The 20,288-nt window shown below is 44.6% G+C and overlaps 1 protein-coding gene across 2 annotated transcripts; it reads right to left on the bottom strand.

The window, feature by feature from the left end:
- Positions 1-3,151: 3,151 nt before the first annotated feature.
- SPRY4 (sprouty RTK signaling antagonist 4) lies at positions 3,152-18,291 on the bottom strand. Of its 2 annotated transcripts, XM_055719279.1 has the most exons (3): positions 18,127-18,291; positions 14,585-14,641; positions 3,152-7,622 (listed from the first exon to the last, which is right to left on the bottom strand). In XM_055719279.1, the coding sequence occupies exon 3, from the start codon at positions 7,574-7,576 to the stop codon at positions 6,677-6,679; it is 900 nt and encodes a 299-aa protein (XP_055575254.1). In that variant the 5' UTR covers positions 7,577-7,622; positions 14,585-14,641; positions 18,127-18,291; the 3' UTR covers positions 3,152-6,676. The 2 variants fall into 2 exon arrangements, with proteins under 2 accessions (XP_055575254.1, XP_027663192.1); XM_027807391.2 differs by lacking the exon at positions 14,585-14,641.
- Between the last annotated feature and the right edge of the window lie 1,997 nt (positions 18,292-20,288).

The raw sequence follows: 20,288 nt of genomic DNA, 5'->3' as shown, positions 1-20,288 counted from the left end.
AAACTGGGCATCTGATGCCCGCTGCAGTTACTGTCTTTTCCTGGATCACATCGTGTCTATTGTTCCCCTAGCTCTTGCAGAGATGTCTCACCATGGAAGAATGCATGCTGCTCCCCAGCCAAAAAAAAGCCCCACCCACCTCAGAGCTTCCAGGGAATGAAAAGCCCCATCTTCAAGGCTTTATATCATTTTTGGTGTGAAGCTGTATTATCACAGTGTTTGTCTTCAAGGATGGATGCAACTTTTGCCCAACATTGCTTATTTCCTGTCCCCATCCCCTCCTCCTGGTGCTGGCAAAGCTGGCAGATGTCACATCTCAGGAAGGGTGTTTTTTAAACCCTTGGAAAAATCTCAGCATTTTTATTAAGCACATATTTTAGTAAAATAGTTTTAAAGGAAATTTCAAAATTAGCTTTTTACCTCATTCCTATAACCTTCAGCCCATTCATTCAGAACTAACACATTGCTTAATGGGTGTTTTGGATGCTTTAGTTCACTAGAAATTCTCTTTCTGGCCTGACCTCCAAGAGCTGTGGTTGCTTTGGACCCGGTAGTGAACTGAGAAGTCTGTTATACTTTCAGCTCTATATATCTCTTTGCCATTTCATAACCTGTGCTCATGGTGTTGGATGTGATTTCCTTCACTGGTCAATTATTGAAAATGGTGTAAAAAAAAATATTACTTTAACATCTACTAGTCAAATCAACAAGGGTGCTCTGATTTGTTTCCAGCAGAGAGATGTGAACACTGAGTTGATATTTTTAAAGCTTTATGTGCAAGACATCAGTCAGTGTTGCCAAACTCTGATCTAAATTTATACATCCTGGCTCAGTCTGTTTGTTTAAAAAAAAACACAAACACAAACCCATGACCAGCATAACAAATTCAGCATCTTTTCCTTACTGCAAATTTTTTTGCATCAGATGTCATGATCTGTACAGTGCAGTTATTGTCTCTTTATCTGATCCAGTGACTAATTCAACATTATTGTTTCAATAATATTATTTCAGGCCAGGTAAAGTACTTGGGTTACCTTTGCTGATGGCACAAAAGACGGCATGTCTTTTAATGAGTCATAGCTCTATAGTGCATGCAAATAAATAACAGAATGGTGAAAAATAACCAGAGATTTTATTTTTAGCAGTCTAATGTGATGCTGGTGACACATAAGGCAGCAGCCAAAGCTGGGGGGGGAGGGGGGGAGGAGGGGGAAGGGTGGTGTGTGCCTATGGATGGGAGCTGGGGGACCCACAATGTGGCTTGGGGGCCAGGCAGGGCAAGCAGGGGCATCTCTGACTCGCAGAAGGGCAAAAAAGGGCAAAATACCTCCAGTGAATTGGTCCTTGCCAGCTCCTTGTGCTTTTCGAGCCCTCTCTACTGTGGGGCGTCAGAGAGTTTTGGCTGCCCTGAGGCATGGGGTCTTGGAGAGACCTCAGAGGGGGCTGGCCAGTGCTGGAGGATGCTCCAAATCCAGCCAGGGCCCCAGCGGTGCCCATTGCCAGTGTTGGCAGCACAGCCCCACCTGGGTAAATCACACCATAGAAGCAGCTTCAGCTTTTTGTCTCTAAAAATAAATAACTGAAGGAAACAATGCCCTGCTCTTTGGTGAGGCAGCTGTAAGCGAGCGGCCGCTTGCATTCGCACATGAGTGACTCAGTGTTGTCCTTGGCAGGCTCTGTGCTTGGCGCCAGCTACTGCATCCTACCCTGTGCCACTAGTAAATGGGGCTGGGGTTCTCATCCTGCACCGCGTTGCCCTCCCTGGGGAGGAGTTTGGGTCATGGCTGTAGCTGCAGAGGGCTAACACCACTGTCAATGGGAAGAGTTTCTAATGACTTGGGGAAACAAGGAGACGTTTTCAGTCCCTTCCTGCTCCATGTGTGTAGAGGCACTCCGAATCGTGGGTATCCAGGGGTGGCAGGTGCAGGTGGGCAATGCAGGGCATGCGCTGCTGTGAGATGCGGAGCCCTGCAGAGCCCTGCACAGGCTGCTGAAAGGTGTGCAAACACTATAGAGCCTGGAGCTCCCCTCCTATTCTGGAGACTCATAAATTATGAAAATTATACCTGCCTGAGGCTGTGTACTGATTGTATTATTAACATTTGGATGAGTGCAAGGGAAGGTGGCTGGGCGGGGAGAGCCCTCCTGGCCTTCTCCTCTGACTTCTGTCCCTGTCTCACATGGTCCAACCATGCTCACACCCATCGGTGTGGTTGTGGCATTTGAGCAGACCCTATCCCTGGCTGCTCAGTGTAAAGTGCAGGCTCTGCTCCTAGAAATGAGAAGCAGGACAGCAGGGAGTGGGTCTGAAATGTCGAGGGAGGCTCTGGGACATGCCTGTCAGCAAAATCCCTCTATGCAGTAGGTACCATTGACTTTGGGCTTTTTTGGGTTTGTTTTTGTTGGTTTCTTTGTTTTTGTTTTTTTAATCTCTATCCAAATTTTCACGCTAAGGGTTGAGCTTTAGCCCTGTGGAAGAAGCAGCCTGACTTCTATGCAAGTATCCCTGGTGTATTTTAGAGGTGGAGGGAAGGGGAGAATTGCTCCTACAAGTGGACAGAGTAGGGTTTTTTTCCTCACCAAGGACCTAGCTCTCCCCACTGCGGGTGAGTTATGGGACATTTAGATGATGTGCACCCTGACAGGCCAGGCTGTAGGGCAGAACAACTCCAGCATTGTCCTGCGTTCCTTGGCTGGAATAAATCGGTGGGGCTGGAGAGCACCCCTGCGAGGGGCCGCATGCCTTTGGGGCTCCCCTTGCTGTGGCTTTGGCTGTCAGTTGCAGGAGCTCCCCGCTGTGCTGGGAGCTTGGGGGTTCCTCTTCCCTCAGGGATGCTCTGCCCCTGCCACAGCTTTGCCACGCTGGTGCATGTTGCAGCTACCAACGGTGTGTACTGGGGTCTGCAATCCTGATCCAGGTGAGGGGTGTCTGCACCAGGTGCCGGTGTCCCTGGGGCCATCATGTCATCAGTGTTACAAGTTAGCCTGCCCAAGCTCTTGACTCCCTCAATCGCTCCTGGTATGCATAGTATCAAATAACTGATTTGGGGTACTCTCTGCTTGTATTTTTAGAATAATTGCTATAAACATTCTTCAGGATTTTTTTTTCTAAAAAAACCACAACAGCCATTTATATATTTAACAATATATATTTTTTATATATATATAATTTCTAGATCAGTACATTCATCAGTACTTGTTTTTCTTCACAAACAGAAGAACTCTTACAATAGTAGACTTTCTAAAATAAATACTATTAAAATAGAGCTTCAAAATAAATATTCTATACAAAGAAAACCTTCTGTGGTAACCTTTCAGGGTGTTTATGGGGTGGGGTGGTAACGGGAGAAGGGGGGAAACTATCAGCATGTCCAGGGTGGGAGGGGGAATACGCAGTGCTGCGAAAGGGCGAGGGCTCATCCAGGTGGGAAAGCCAGTGCTTGGGGAGCAACAGTGCGGTTTTAGTAGCAACTCCTTGTACTCAGCAGGCACTGAGACAGAGGGCACGGGGATGGTTTATTTGTCTGTTGAAGCCACTCTGCTGATGGTGAGCTCCAGCTTGGGACATAGTGTGGCATTGCCAGCGTGCCGTAAAGTCACCCCTTCTTGCTTTCTGGGCCTTTGCTTCTGTGTGTGGGCAGATGACAAACCCCCAGCAATGAACCTGCCACAGCAATTAGCCGTTCAGGGCGGTGATGCTTAAGAGCCCTGCTATCCTCCTCCAGAGCCGTGCTGTGGAGGCACACCATCTGTCCTGGGGAACCTGCCCTCACCTCTCCTTTGTGGTCCCACCCCACTGCACTGACATGGCCAGAGAGCAAACATCACACCCAAGGTTTGTGCTAATTAGCAACAGTTCCTCAGTTTGCAAGGGCGGACCCAACCTGCAGGGAAGACAGTCAGAGCTGCCATCTCCATGCCCTCGCTGTGGCTGAGGTTACATCGCACCATGCCCATGGTACATCTCAGGGGTGGCAGGAGACCCAAGTACCTTACAAGGGGATGGGGGAACGGAGGCATTAGGATGAGGGAAGAGAGGGGAATAAAGACATTACTGACTGGAGATGTACCCTCTGCCAGCCCTGTGGTGCAGCACAGAGGCTCTGCTTCAGCTGACCCCGAAGCGTCCTGAGCACTCTGCAAAGAGCTTGGTGCTTTCTTGCCATGTATTGGGCCAGGAGCTGATGGAGCAGAGTCCAGTCGCTGTCCTGGGAGGCTGAAGCGGGAGGGTTGCTCTGCTACATTTACCACTGCTCTAACACATCCACTAATGCTTTACAATCTTCCAGCATGGGATTGCCTTATACCAAAGCAGGACTTACATATTAAAAGAAACCAACAGAGAAATAGTTTACAGCTATGTACAATGAAAGTAAATCCATACAGGATTGCTTGGGTGCATGTACATGAGTGTAGATTGGCACCGTGGCGACCACTCCAGCGTTATATTTGCTTGCAAGGACCATGCGCCTAAGCCATGGGCTTTGCTATTGCAGATTTTCAGCACAGATCCCCCAGAAACAGCCAGTCAAAAAGGGAAAACAACCATAGGTGGAGGCCATTTGTACATGTATGGTCCCACAACAGAGGAGGGCAGCAGGTTAATACCTCTCCTGCTGCATTTCCTAGCCTGTTTGCATCTTAGGAAAAAAATTTCTCTTGTTAAATACAATACCTTATACATTCAACCAACAGTTCAGCTGGTTTAGGGCTGGTTTTCCTTTTATCTTTTCCCCTCCAATTTGTGCAAGATAATAAATACATCTGTGGATCCCCACCTGCTTCCTTCTTTCTGGTGTCTCCATACGGTCAACACAAGGATAAACTACAGGAACCAGTATCTGGTGACAGACGTAGTAACCCTTTTTCTATAACTAATCATATACAAGCTAGCAAATGTTATAAATATAGAAAGTTTGTTGGGCTTGTTTGTTTTTTAATTTCCCATTCAATAGATACCTACAATTAAGCTTAACTAAACCCCAAGTCATCCAGGTTAAATGAATTCTGAAAACAGAAGACACCAGAAGTCCCACCAGTATGCTCCTGCCAACCTCTACGCAGCAACTGTACCAAGCAGTTGGGATTCCTGGAAATGCTACATGAGCTCTGCCTATTGCTTATCTAATTAGAGATGACATTTCACTGTCACTGCTGTTCATTTACTGAGGAAATTTCCTTTAATTAAAAAAAAAAAAGGAAAAAAAAAAAGGAAAGAAAGACTAGATCAGTTTTATGCATGCAACAAGTACCTACCTACATATTACAGTGTTGCATGTTTGGACAAATTTTTTTATGTAGCACCTTGCAGTTGTCAAGATAAAGGGGTTACTGCATCTTCAGGGAATGCAGAACCTGCCCTAGGATGAGTGCACAGACAAAGCTGATAATACTTGCTTACTGAAAACCGTAGGCACATTCTTTTTTCCCTCCCCTGGCTTTCCGTAGTGTTTGTTAACACTAAAACATTAAAAGCATTCTCGACATTTTAAAAGACACATTTTACTACAGAGGAGGCAAAAGTCAAACAGCAGCAATAGAGATGGGGGAACAGGCTGGACTTCAAGCAAAACCCATTCATCCCCAAGATAAAAAAAAATTTAAATCTTAATATTCAATGAGCAAAGAAGAGCTTGTTCCAGGAGAGGAGGTACTGGATTCATATCCCTATAAAAATACACCTATGTGTATCATACACTTAGGTTTTTTGTGACTTCTTAACAGAGCTTAAGAGGTTTAGAGAAACAAATGCTGAACATCTTCACTTTATGGCATGAGTTAAGATTCCCTTTGCCCCAGCGCTGGACGAGCAAGCATACGTGTTGGGGAAAGGGGATTCGACCAACATCCTTCTGGAGTGGGTTTGTACTGTTGATGCAAAATTAATATTCCTTTGAGTGAAACCTGATGCTAAGGGTCAGCTTACAGACAGAAAGACATAATGTTGATACAACTGCCTGAACGCATCCTGCTGCTATTCTTCCTGGGGAGGGAGCAACCCTGCTACCATCTTGCTTTAAACAGACAGTCCAAATCAACATGGCCAGGTGGGTTCAAAGAAAGCAGTATGCCTAGATGTTAAAAGACCCTTAAATATACGAACTGTGTCTTTACTTCTGGTTCAAAATCTTTGAGGGACACAGAAAGCTTTTGAGAAACAGGTACTTTGCATGCAACTGGCCCTTCTAATGGTGTGCAGGTGGGGAAGGAGGGCAGAGGGAGTTAGCCCATCACTCAACAGGCTGCTGGTAGCAAATCAGTTTGGGAGGAAAGCGAAAATAAGAGGCCCACCCTGAATATGAATCCAATGCAGCTTTTTTCGGCTGGGAACAGGTATTGCTTGTGCGGCCGTGCCTGCCAAGCAAGCAGTTAATGGTTCTTGTGGTGTGCAGGCATGGCGAGCAGCCATCCGTCCAAACCAGGAGTTTTTAAGCAGCTGTACTTCATAATATAGATAGGTTTTCAGCCTTCACACTACATTATTAAGATTCCTCCTTTGGCCCCATCTATTTAAATTGTGACCAGTTCCAAAACCCTGAATATCCCAAAGTGCTTCAGTTTGTGGAAATAGTTGCTTCTGCTTTCTCTAAAGGCCAAAGGCTAATATTATCCTCAGAACACAGGTTATTAAAAAGAGCCAACGCCACCCCACTCTGTGGAGCATCCTCCCAAACCATCAAAAGGGCTTTTCTGGCCTGCTTCCTTTGCTCTCTGGCAATGCCTTGCAAATGACACTGTTTGTGTTTTTGCATCTGCATCCAGGCCGGCTCACTTGGTCGTAGCATCTCTGGGACAGCTTGACGCAGCCAGTGGCTGGCAGGTAGCAGAGCAAGCAAGGGAACACCAGGGAGAGGGCACTCATGAAAGACCAGCGGGCACAGCAGTTTGAGTGGGAGCAGGAACAGGGGTGGTCAGCACATGTGCCCTCGTCGTCCTCGTTGGTGCAGTGGTAGAATATGCCCTTGACGAGACACATGCAGGTGGAGTAGTTGACCAGGTTCTGTGCTGAGCACAGGCACTCTTGGTTGCACACCCAGCACGAAGGCAGAGTCCGGGGCAGCGCGCACTCCTTACACTTGCATTTCCCACAGGCTTCGCACAGTAGAAAGTGCTTGTCCAGTTCCTGAGACACAGGTCCCTTCAGGTCCAGGGGTTTGCAGTTAATCACCTTGGGCTGAATGCGAACTGCTCGGGGGGAGGACTGCTCTGCCACTGGTGCTGGGGCCATGTGGTCCAAGAGCCTTTGGTCTGAAGATGTGCTGCTGCTGCTGCTGATGGAGCTGGGGCGCCCACTAAATGAAATCCAGGGGTGGGTGACATCCTGCTCACAGCGCTGCAGGTGCTGGTTGGTCAAGACAAGTTCATGGGAGCCTTGGGGACGCTTCTGGTCTGCCAGCTGGGAAGCGGTGGGGTTGTCGGTGTAATCATTCTCTATGTGAGTTGTCTTCATTTGGTCAATTGGCAGGATGGTGAGCGGATGCTGTAGCCGCCCATAGGGGATCCGACTGTCCAGCAAGGGCTGGACCATCACAGAGTTGGGGACAATGGTGATGTTGTGGGGAATCCGGGGCTCCATTGATAAAGCAGTCTGATTACTGGTGAAAAATCTGTTCTTAAGTATCCTGGGGGAAGGAAAGGAGAAAGAAAAGGGATGGGAGAGAGAAAGAGCACATTGTTATTGAGTTACCCTGCAACCCCAGCCCAAACAGGGCTCTTTACCAAGGCTGGTTATTATGCAGAAGATCTTAAAAGGTAAACGTGTGTCTGAGGGAGTCAGAGCACTTGCCCAGGTATAAAGTGTGTCATTCCTCCTTCGCTAATGTGTTCCTCTCCCTAAACTTGGCCATATCTAGCTCCCCTGGTCCTGGGAAGGCCACCATTATTACTGCAGGCTCCCAGAGTGCTCGTTCCTCATTTTTACTAAGGGAAAGCACATCTTAGAGTTAGTGGTGTCTATTCACATCTACTTCTGTCAGCAAACTGCCTGAAACAACTCGTCTAAGGTTTGGGGTCTTTCCCCAGTTGACCCTGATCCCTAAAAAAACCTGATGCAAAACTGGCTTGCCAGGAGCGTTGGCCTGGTACAAAGATGCTTTGGAGCGTGGGACTGAGCACTTGCCCTTGGTAACCCAGAATCTGCTTGTGGGAGGGTGGTTTGGCTTCGTCAAGGAAGTGTCCCATCTCTACTGGTTTCAAAGGCTGCTCTGAGCCCTTCTGAGGTGGAGGTTCTTGCTCAGCAGCTTGTCTGGTTGCAAACCAAGGTGGGAGTGAATGGGCACAGCTCACGGGGAGAGCACTCACACAGGTCAGACTCAATATGTCACCTCGGGCAGGTACTTAGGCACTCTCTTCAAAACACTAAGTGGACTAATATTTAGCTTAAGTGCTGTTTACCAGCTATACTAGCTAAGCCATCTATTGCCACAGTTTCTAATTTCATTGAAAGAGTGCAATTTATCCTGGAGACGATCCAAAGATTCAGCAGCGGCATAGGACAAGAAACCACAGGAAGTAACTAAACTTAAATCAAAGAACGGAAATTACTTGGTTCAAATTTAGAAAGTGCACATTGTTTTCTAGTAGATGTGCCATTTCCTCACGGGGTGACCTTTATTCATAAATAATATAATGTTGGAGATCAGTTTAAAGAAGTGGTGAGTAAAACTTCAGAGCAAGTTGCAGGAGGGGAAAAGCTTCTGGTACCAACAAAGAGGAAATAGCGAACAGCTTAAGGCATTGCCAGTTGTTTGAGTTCAGACAAACAAATTAACCTTTTCCAACAGAAGATTTTGATGTTACAGCAGTCTGAAAAAAAAGTCAGGAAAAAACCTGTACCAACTACAAGCAAATCACACACAAGGAGGGGAAGAGAGAGAGAGAGAGAGTGTCTGTGTGTGTGTCTGTGTGTGTCTGTGCGTGTGTGAATTTATGTACTTCTGCAACAGCACACACATACCACACCCCTCCTAAATTTACCACAATGCTACAAAAACTGGAGCATGAACTAATTATACATTTTTGGAAGCGGAAAGGGAAGTGCATTCTTACCCACTGAAAAATGTTACTGGAGTCTACTATTCTATTTGTAAATTGTTGCTTTGATAGCTTACTTGGCATTTGAGGGGCTGAAAATCTGCCAGTTCTCCTGAGATCAATAGGAGAGAGGCCTGATGCTGGACGGGTGCCAGAGCAGCAACATGCGGTCAGTACGGCACATGCCGCCTCTGGATGCTGGCACTGCATCCTGCCTGCCAGGCTCCTTTTGTCCACTGCACAAGATGAGCAGGAAGAAGTGCTTTATCTAGCAGTAATGATGATTATTGTAATGCAGACCTTATGCTGTTTCTCTTCATTAATTAAAACTCTCTGCTGGCTCTTAGCCATTCATTGGATTTTTTTTTGTCATTATTCATAGCTCATTGACATCCTGACTCGAGAAACAAGAGACTTTTTAAAGCATCTATTCCTATTTACTTTATGTAAAAAATAAAAAGAAGCAATGATTCTGACAACTACGGGGCACGCAGAGGGAAAAACCCCCTCAATTTCCTCTTGTACCTCAGAATCCAGTGTCATGATTGATATAAAGAGTACTCGTTGCAAGACAGAGTTTAGCGAAATAGTTCTGTATCAGCCAGGTGTTATGTTTGCAGGAAGAATTTGATTTCATAGGGTTTTTTTGGCATTTGTTATGTTTTTTAAGGAGAGAGATGCAGCTGTTTTGGCTGCCAAGTGTAAGTGCAGCAGATCTGATATTAGATGGAAGGTAGCTGGAGGAAATGGTGGCACGCTGAACAACGTTCCAAGCCTATCTGCTCCTTCATGTCACTGGCAGTACTGTCTTCACTGACTCTTCATAACTGTTAATCTCTAGCATGGGGCTGTATTCTGGCCTGAACTCACTCCCACTTGTTATCAAGTCTCTGCAGTTTGATCTATTCACAGTAGGTTTAGAGGGGATCTGTGGATCATTATCTATTTTAAGGTGCACTGTGTGCCAGCATGTGTGTGGAGGAGAGCTGTTTAGCCCTTAGGCAGCATCCACCACCTCTGTCAATGCAGACAGGCTGATCTGATGCTGATTTCCCCATACGTGGCATCTCTGACCCAGGGTGGCATGTCGAGGGTGTTCTGCATCGCTGGTGGCACTGCACCAGGATCCCCTTGCCCTGGCACTCCTGGGGACAGGAGCAGCACACAGGAGTTGGCATTTAGGCTTTACATTAACTCGATACTTGCACAGTCTGCAATAGACCAGAGCGAGCAATGACATCACATGGAAGTTATGTCATCAGATTAATCTGGAGAAGTATAGTCACGGCTACTCTTAAAACACCCAAACCCCTGGTACAAAGACATGGCCATATGCTGGTAGATGTTAAAGATGGCTTAACTGAGATAATGCTAATCAGGATTTCAGAGTTAATTATTACAGAAAGGAGATGAACCCTGGACTACACACCACACTTTAGGATAGTTAATACTGAAAATGGTTCATCATCTTTTTTCATTATAATACTGTTTCAAATTGTCCTTCTAACAGGCAAACTATTTCTGCAGAGCAAGGGGAATGGAAGCCCTGACATGGCAAACTCAAAGACACTGCAGATATTTGGGCATATACATGGATAAAAGTTCTCAGTGAGGACAAGACCCAGCTCTCCTAATTCCCAGACTCTGGACGCAATGTCTCTCTTGCTGAAGATCACCTTTAAACCACGATAGATATATAACCTACTGGTTTTTGGTGCTGCTGCTTCACGTGGTCCTTCAACTTCTCACTGCCTTCTCACTCCTGAGCAGAGGGTTTCCTCAGTTAGCTGCTCTCACCTTTCAAGCTACTTTTAAGAGGTACACATTTCCAGTACTTATGGAATTTTCAAAGGACTCTATGTTGCTGTTGCTGGCCTTGTCACCAGAAGTTTCAGCAGTGCAGTAAGATTGCTGATGACAGATCCAGGTCAAACGAAGATGTTTGTGTGCTGAACTAGAGAGTGAGCTGGGTGGCATTCATCCTGTGAGGAGGCTCTCTTCCACTGGGATCTTCCCAGATGACAAAAATGATGGTATTTTATGGTGTGGTTGCTTCAGGTTTTTTTGTCTGTGTGCTTACACTGGCACATGCTTTGAATGCATCTCTCCCTGAGCTGTTTCTGCTTTAAGCATTATGTCCGCATCCCACAAAAAGAAAGATTTCAGCAAAAGGTATTAGGTAGCTGTGTACACAGACAGCACTCCATCTCTCATGGCAAAGAGGAATCTAGTCAAGTTGTCAGGTTAAGGACTTGCCCTGGATCAGAAGCAAAGTCAAGAAGTCAGACTGCTCCTGTGAAGTCTTGTAGGCTGAGGCATGCCTGCCTGGGTACATGCATGGATCCTGGTAACTTCCCTGGAAGATGCTTCAAGACATCATAACCTGACCTTTTTTGGTTGATGTGTTCCCCAGGATGGGTTAAAATTGCAGCTGCAACCAGCCAGAACCATTTGAGGATGACTGGAGCAATACAAGCATGTCATCCTTTGAAATGCAGTCAGTTTGCAGGCAGATGCAAGGATACCTCGTGATTGTTTACAGGAGTATGTGGTGAGATGTCTGCTCAGCAGCAGGAAAGCTCATTCCTACTGCAGAAGCAGGACACCATGCCCTTCTTCACCTCCTTACCAGGAACCCACCATGCACACAGAGTGCTTGTCAGCAAAGATAGTGTTGCCTTGAGCAGCAACATTAGTATCTTATAAACTGCAGATTCCATCCCAGGCACATCCCCAAGAAAAATTAATGCTTGGGGAGACCTGGCAGAACTTAAGACGTTGAAAAAGGGTAAGAGCTGAAGGAGTGTAACCTTGGGGCCCTTGCATTGGCTCTGAAGGCTCACACATGTGAGCAAGGTGGGGTTCAGAGTGGTCAACCGTGTCTTGGAGTTGCTAGTGTTGGCTCAAATATTGAAGCGACATAATTCAGCATATGGCACATTGAACTGGCCACTGTGTGTCTGAAGCAGCCCCGGGTAGAAGTGGTGGCAAATGCGAGCCACTTTTGTTGGGGGAGAAGGCAAGAAAGAATAAACTGAGCTGTCCATCTCCCCCTTTCTATCCCCTCATCACTTTTAACTAGAGTTCCTGTGGCAGCCACCCTGGCTAATCGAGAAGAGGATGGTTACTAGAGGTGAGCTGCAAATGCAACGCCCCTTATAAAGAATGTATCTGCTCATAGGGCTCATCTGCTGCAATAAGAAAGGACTGAAGTTTGTGATGCCAGTGTCGTGAACAGATCTTCTTATTCTCGCAGTTGGGTACTGCCTGCAGATATTGAATTAATTGCTCAAATTGAACAGATTTAATGTAACAAGACATGTCATTTAAAGAAAATTGTAGATTAAAAAAATCAAAGAAGAGATAATGTAGAATAGGAGGTTTAAGATACTTAAGCACCATAATTTTGCAAAATCTACAAAACTTTATGCAGTGCCTTTATTGCCCACTGCCCTAATCCAGTCTGACTGCAAATTGCATTTTAGTTGAGAAAAAATGCCACACAGACCACTTGTAAACAAAACTAGTTAATCTCTGATCGATCATCAGTAATTACAGACATATTATAGCATTATCATAGGCACAAATTCACTGGTTGCAATTGTACAGGCAATTTTCTGAAAGCAGACAACAGGAAGAAAAATTAATGAGTATGTTCTTACATCAGGATTTTTTCATTCTTTAGAGGTAGGTGAAACAATGACATTCTTTTCAAAGCAGACATGTCCACAAACTCCCATGTAGAGAAAATTTATTTTCCCCTGTGCCATCCTGGGACTGTTTGGTTGCTCACCACATAAAATTTTAGAGTCAAAATATAATTCCTTCCAAGGGAGCAAAGTTGGATTCAAAAGTCAGGTACATAAATGTGCTGCAGTGCTTGTTTCATCTCTTCATTAAGATATTGCCAATTTAAAATTAATATTGTACTGGATAATTACAAGTCCTAAAGTTGTAGGAAACCAACTGTTACTTTAAAATGTTTTGGTATTATTTCAGATTCAAAAGTTTTGTAAGATTCTTTAGTCATGAAATTAAAACAAAAGCAATCTTATGTTTTTATAGGATTTTGGACTTGCCTACATAATTTTATAGAAAGCTACATCCTCGTAGGCAATTCCATGAGAAAATTACATAAAACCCCAGGAAAGCTCATTCTCATTAAGGTCTTCAGAACAATTTTTGAAGCAATAAGGTTCTAGTATCTTTATTTTCAAAGTGGAGTTGGATAACTTGTCTTCCAGTTACTGAAAAACAAAATGGATCTTGACTTAAATCTCTACTGAGTGCAGAAATATAAAATGTTTATAACTGCCTCAGTTACCTATTAGTTAATAACTTTAGTAAGTTTTGTCACCTTTAACACATTCTAGATGTATGCAGTAACAAAAGAATAATAAGTCCAGATTTAAGTCCAGAAACGGGTCCTATGTGGAAGCAATCCTGCAAAACCCAGCTCTGGGAAGTGCTGGCATGACTCCCAGTGCCCATAGTCCCAGCAAAGTGCACAGAAAAATGGGAAAATGTGCTCCTGTGACCCACATCCTGTCCACCCAGCACCAGGTACAAGATACCAAAGTTTTGCCCAACCCGTTTATGAAAGATGCAGAAAATTTCGACGTGAGATGCTGACATGCAAATATCTGGACTTAGCCTTAAATGCTGTAGAAAATAAAAGCCCTAAAAATGCTGCTTGGCATGTGTTTGCTTATAGAGAGACCACCAGTATGGTCAGAGAAGTAACGTAGCCCCCAATAACTCTTTCTATCCTTTGCAAGCTGCATGTACCAGAGCAGGGGTCACTTTATTATCTTCTAATGAATTATGCCTTAATGATACCTCATGAGTAGCCTGTCCCTTCTGTTGTGTCTGAACAACACCAGTGTCAGGGAAGAGCCGCTTGCCTCCAAAAATGGAGATTTTTCCTGGGACTGCTGTCGCTGGATTGTCCTGTGTATATTCTGTCACATTGTTGGTGGCCCGTTTCTTGAGCCTGGACCTGTGCCCTATAATGTGAGGGAGCTGCTGAACATGCAGGCGGTGCAGTGCTGCCTATTGCTGTGGCCATGGATGTGAGCTCTAGGACATCTATAGTGGTTATAATGCTACTAGATGGATGGAGAGTAATGGTATGGGGAAAGGGTTGCCTTCTGCCTTCTCACCATAAGCAGGGTAAAGCAAACTTGAGTTTTCAGTAAGTATTTTTGATCAGAGGTTTCCAAGAATTTTCCAAGTATTGAAGCATCACAAGCTTTTGTGAAGAAAGGATACAAAAATTACTGTGGAGAGATGAAAGGCCAAGCCCTGACTGCTGCCTGTGGGAGACAAGACTGGAGCTGTGGTAAGGCCTGGAGTTTTGTCATGGGTCAGTGATGGTGAGGGGTACACACCAGAGACCTCTGAATCTTGTTACCTAACAGCTGGATCACACCTCCTCTTGGTTAGTATGATACTAGACCTGATATTATTCATGCAAAAACTGAATTACAGTCTCTGAAAGAGATATGACAATCACCTCCATTAAGATTAACATATGGGTAGTAACAGTTACCGTAAACGTACTGCAGAAATTCTCTCTTTTTCTTTGCTGTATTGGACAGATGGATTTCTGAAACAATAGGGCAACAGGAAGAGAACAAAAATCAGTAGAGTCTTTACAGATAAGTCTGAATACAAAAAAAATATCATAATAGAAAACAATATACTTTGAAGTAGTATACTGTCAAGGGAAGGCACATATTTCAAGGCCTGTGCAAGTCAACACTGTGCAGAATCAATGGTAACCAGTGCAAAATTCTTCTGATTTGTCACTGCTTTTAGAACAGTAATGACTATTATTTCTCCTATGGTGGCTTGGTTGCACAGTCCAGAAAACCTTATCTAGAAAGTGTTGATCACAGCTGCATCCTGTGCTTCAGGGATATGCACAAACCCTGCCTTGCTGGCTCTGGCATGGCAATGGAGGCCAGGACCCACCAGCAATTTAAAGCAACCCCCTACAGACATTTGGAAAAGAGGGAAATATGCAGGACATGCATGACAACAAAGCCAGGGTAACTGGTCTAAGAGCTATCCTTGCTATCCAGAAGTACTTGCAAAGGGACGATCTATAGGGCTTCACAGAGTATATGCACTAAGTGGGGCAGCTGGGGCAGGCATGGCAGAGCAGGGACCTGGGACTTGGCAGGGTGCTGTTGGGCCAGGTTCACTCCCACCAGAGCAAACGGGAGGGATCAATAAAGACTCGCTTTCCTGAGTCCCAGCAGAGGAGGAGCTGTGATAAAGGAACAAATTCTGCCTCTGCCTTTGTTTGGAATTAAGGACATCCTCTTGTCCAGACCTCCCAGCAGTGACAAGGGACACGCTGCTACTGATGGAAGACAAAAGGTTCAACAAAAGCTTTTAAAGAGGGAAGACAACACTTAGTTAAAGGCAACCTTTCAGTAAGCACATGTTTTTAATCTGTGATTAAGAATAATATATAATGTTGGAGTTCATTAAGACTGAACTAGTCTGTCTGAATTTTGAGTCAAGCTGTAAATGCTTTAAAAAGGAAAAAAAAGCAGCTCTTTTCCATAAAGTGTGTATTAATATTAACAAAATATTTATATTAACTCTTTTTCTTTGCCTCTTTAGCAGCCTTATCTAGCTAAGGACAGCTAGAATTTCCTCTACCAGTAATAAGGAAAAAAAAAAAAAAAAAGGCTTATTGGGGAAACCTGCCATTTTTAAAATGAGACACTAAATTCTTGTCAGAGCATAAAAATGCAGAAGCTGGGAAATGAGACCTGTAGACTTCCAAGAAACTGTCTCTGACCAGTTGAAGTCTGTTCCTATGGTGCAAGTGAATAAAGCACATTTTAGCCCACTAATGTTCAGATCTCTAGGGACTGCAATTTCTTAGTCAAGGCTTTTTATTGGATAAGAACATTTATTTTAAGGTCAGAAAACTAAGCTCAGATATGTCCTATTAAGCTAATGGTACTAAATTATAAACATACTAGAAGGATATTATATTTTCTTAAGGAAATACATTGCATTGCATTTAAAAAGAATAAAAACCAATCAGTACTCGAGCAACTGTTTGCCTATAACAAGGCAGTTTTGAGTACCGGGCTGAATTTGGAAAATAGTACAGTAATACGATTAAAGGCATAAAATACATTAATATTTGAAAAGTTGTCAGAACTGTGAATTAATTATTGCTGTGGTGTTGCAAGGGTTGTGAGTTTTATTTCACTGAAGTCTGACAAGATGATTGGGGGGGGGGGGTGCAGGGAGGGGATTGCTTTTTGAGATGTTGCATTTCCCACTATGATTTGGGAATAAGTCACAATTCCATGAAAACAGCTTTTGTTTTGCTGTTTCAGGAGGAGAACAAATAATTTCTCCCTTGCCCATACTTCATGGAGAATTTCAAAAGGACTGCAGTATTCAGAAATAGTCATTTTAATTTTATAATACCAATATAAAGTCCCTTCTAGCAACAGAAAACACAGTAGCCCATGGAAAATGGAACATCAATGAGACATCCCCAGTGGGGTTCCAATAACTGAGAACAACCCTTCCTCCTACTATCATTCATTTTTATATGGAGAAGGGGGAAGCCAGTCATCAGGATCATTGTGATTCCACGCACAAATTGTAGCTTTATTCTTTACCCCAAAATAAAAGAGATGGGAAGTCTTAGCACTGGGAAAGCTGGGTTTGTCTTTTACTAGTTAAACACCAATTCCTGAGCTGATTTTTGACATACTGTACCCCTTAGCATGGTATGGAAGAAAGGTAGCAGCTGAAGAAGTTTTAAAGAATCTAGAACATCCCTTTTCTACTTCGGATAAGTCAAGGATGCTTTTCCTTTTCTCTTTCCTTCTCTCCTTCACCCTTTAAGGAAAAACTTGGGGCTATAAAAGATTTAAAAATCAAGAAATCAGACCCTCGGTCACTGGAAGAAAAAAAGTGAAGTCTTTTCCTCCTGTGATTAATGCTGATATTAATTTGCACTGCCATTCCCAAGGCCTGCATTTTCAGTCCTGCTTTCCTTTAAGACCTCTGTGCCTTTTATATGCCCATTTCTGTTTTTTCCATTCCCCTTCTGATAATGAATTTTCAGAACATGTCATCTCTAGGCTTGTCTTTCTCCTGTGACGCCAGGACTGGTACCAGAAAATAAAATCCTGGCTTATCTTTACTACACAGTTGGTAGAGAAGAGCAGCCAAGACAGGTTTTTTCCTCCATATACAATATATTTCATACACCTTAATGAAATTATTTTAGGCACACAATGTTATTACTTTTATTACTTATCTAACCTTTAAAATATATAAGCTATCCAGATTTAAAACGAGTGTACAGAAAGACAATGAACAGAACAATGATGGAATAAGGCACTGAGGCCAAAAAAAAAGGACAGTTGTATGAAATAAAATGCTAAAGAGCAAAGGTCATGCAGAAAAGATCTGACACGCCAGTGCCTGATCTCTGAAGTGTCCTATTATGGAGACAGCTCAGAACTACTTGACACTAACAAGACAGAGGGATTTGGAAATGAGAGGAAATACATATGATCAGTTTTCATATTCCAAATCAAGAAATATCCAATTCTTATTTGTCAGCCCAGGTGACCATATATTTATGCCTATTTTCTGGGTAAGGAAAAAGCAATGAAGGACAGGACAACCCATCAACAGAAAAAAGAGCTTTATTCTCCTATAAAAGCCCTGCAAATAAACCCGACACAAGTATGGTGAAATCTGCCTGCCATATATGTACACCAAATGCAGATGTTGATGAAAGAACACAGAAGAGAGGCATAAATAAGAAACGCAGGAACACAAATGCAAATTTCTGCAAGAAGGGATGCAGTCTCCCTTGGGTTGTGAAGCACCAGGCAGCTATCTACTATATAAAATTACAGATAATTGCCGGTAGAGTAGTCATAGCCAGAAACATGCTTATGACCAGTGATCTTCAAGGGACTAGACGAATGCATCTAGAAAGAGCGCAAGGCTTTTCCTCGGGGAGCAGGCTTTATTTTTTTTTCTACTAAAAAATAATTGACATTTGCTCAGAAACAGAGCTCTCGTACTTACTTTAAATAACTCAGCTAAGACCATCTCTCCATAGGCGAGTTAATCCTAAAACCGAGGCGGACGAGGGGGGCCGGGGCCGGACCCGGGAGAATCCTGGCAGCGGTGGCTGAGCTGCGGGAAGCGAGCTGCGAGCGCGGCGCTGTCAGCGGCGGCCGCGATGCTGCAACCGCCGCTGCCTGGGAAAATGGCTATTTTATGAATGGGAGGGCAGCGACTCCTCCTGCGCACGCGCGGCAGCCCGACTCTATGAATGGGTGGGCACCGAGGCGCCACCGCGCATGCTCGGCTGCATTTATGAATGGGGGCTGGAGAGGAGCGTGTTGCGAGCTGCAGAGGAAGGTTATGGCTCGCGTTTCTGTGTGTGGTTTGTTTTTTTTTTTTTAAAAGCATGGAGGGCAGGCGGCAGTCGTGCATGCACCTTGCCCCCTGCCCGGGGCTGGAGGTAACGGCGGCCACCGCCGTGGAGGGAACAGGGGTAGGGGGCACCGCTGAGCCCCCTTCCCCACCGGGCCCTGGCCCCTCTACGTGGGGCCCTTAGCGAGGAGCAGCCGCTGGGGTGCCCCCAGCCCCCTCGGGGAGGGGGACGAAGTGCAGCGCTTTTCGACGGAGTGGGGGTGTCTCGCTGTCCGGTTGCGGACTCGGCTGTGGGCGGCGAGGGGGGGGGGGGCGCGTTTGGCTGGGGGGGATGGCCGGGCCCCGAGCCTGGGCCGTGGGGTGAGCACTTATTCGTGATCTTGCCTTTAGCGTTCGGCTTCATTTTCCTGTGGTTAGAGCTGCGGCTCGTTCCTTGCGCTGCAGCAGCAGCGTCACACGCGTGTCTCTCCACTGTGCGCTAAGCTTACGCGTTTTTCTGGCAATACCTATACGAAAATGCACGCAAAAACCTTGGCTGTGCTTGCATGTTGTATAAGCAACCTGTAGACTTATTTTATGGCTCATCTCTTGCGAAGTTAGGTTAGAGCTGGGCAGGTTACACAAAACTGCTAAGAGCAAGAAGATTGCCCTACTTAAGGGAACTGGGGCAATTTATGTGCTGTTCTCAGCTTTGCTATTTTTCCCATGTTTTAAGCTTTTGCAAGTCCTGTTGGAGTTAATCACGTGTGCTCTGCAGGCACTGTGAGGCAGGCTCTCAGGGCCAGGTTTACAAATGATCTTTAGCAAGCAGCTGCTGTTCTGTTCCGTGTTGAGCTCTCCTGAAAACCTTGCCCTAACTGCATGCTGAGAGCCCCGAAATGTCCTTATGTGCTTCAGTTCCCATTCAGCAAATGGAGAATCTCAGCTGGCGCAGAGGCAGCTGTGGGCTGGTGCTCTGTGCACACTGCCCTCTGGGATCCTCAGAGGCAGGCTGCTTTACGCTGAAAATGCATTAAGAATAACGATGTATTTTTAATATGTGTGGAGTCATCTTCAGAGTCCAAACCAAGGCTCTTCTGTTTCCTGCCATATTTATAGCACATACATTTAAAAGCTTGCATGGCACTAAAAAAAAAAAAGCCTGCTAATTATTTATTTAATACTAATATGAACATTGTATGTTATTGCAGATACACCCCACAAAAAAGATTCCTCTCTCAAGGAGTGTGTGCCCTAAGACTGATTGTTTAGTTACATGTGTTAGTCTCTGAGGGCAGCAACCTTTCCAAGCAGGACCAGTGTTCATGGGTGATGGGCAAATGCAATTTAACAAGGAAAGGACAGAAGAAGGAGACTCTCTAAAGAACAGCTTATCTAAGTGGCATGTAAAATGTTTCTAGACTTCACATATACCACACAGATGCTTGCTTTTGAGAATAAATAGAATATGGTTGTTAAAATGTTGATTTATTATTGTTTGTGTTTGTTACAATAAAATACTGCTTGAAGGACAAGCAAGCATGGAAATTCTATGTCTATGACTTTGAAAATTGGCACATAAATGGATAATGGAAGAAAATGCACTTTAAAAAAAAGCTTATATAGAGGGAAAAATAAAAAACATCTCCCTGTAGTTAGCGATTGTAACCAGCTCAAAACTGATAGACTCCAATGTCTGAGCAAAAAAAATCTGCTCTGGTCCCATCATTTTACAACACTTGCATATGCATAAATCATGAACATTGTTTTGGGTTCTGCAGTGTTATAGCACACTTGCAGTTGTGAGAGTCAAGTATCTCCGAATTAAA

This window comes from Falco cherrug, chromosome 8 (genome assembly GCF_023634085.1).
Source record: "Falco cherrug isolate bFalChe1 chromosome 8, bFalChe1.pri, whole genome shotgun sequence".
Classification (NCBI taxonomy): domain Eukaryota; kingdom Metazoa; phylum Chordata; class Aves; order Falconiformes; family Falconidae; genus Falco; species Falco cherrug.
Note: the sequence above shows the minus strand (reverse complement) of the source record. Positions and strands in the feature narration are given on the sequence as shown.

Excerpts from the sequence above, each read along its gene's own strand:
- SPRY4 (XM_055719279.1), bottom strand. The coding sequence starts at position 7,576 with ATGGAGCCCCGGATTCCCCACAACATCACCATTGTCCCCAACTCTGTG.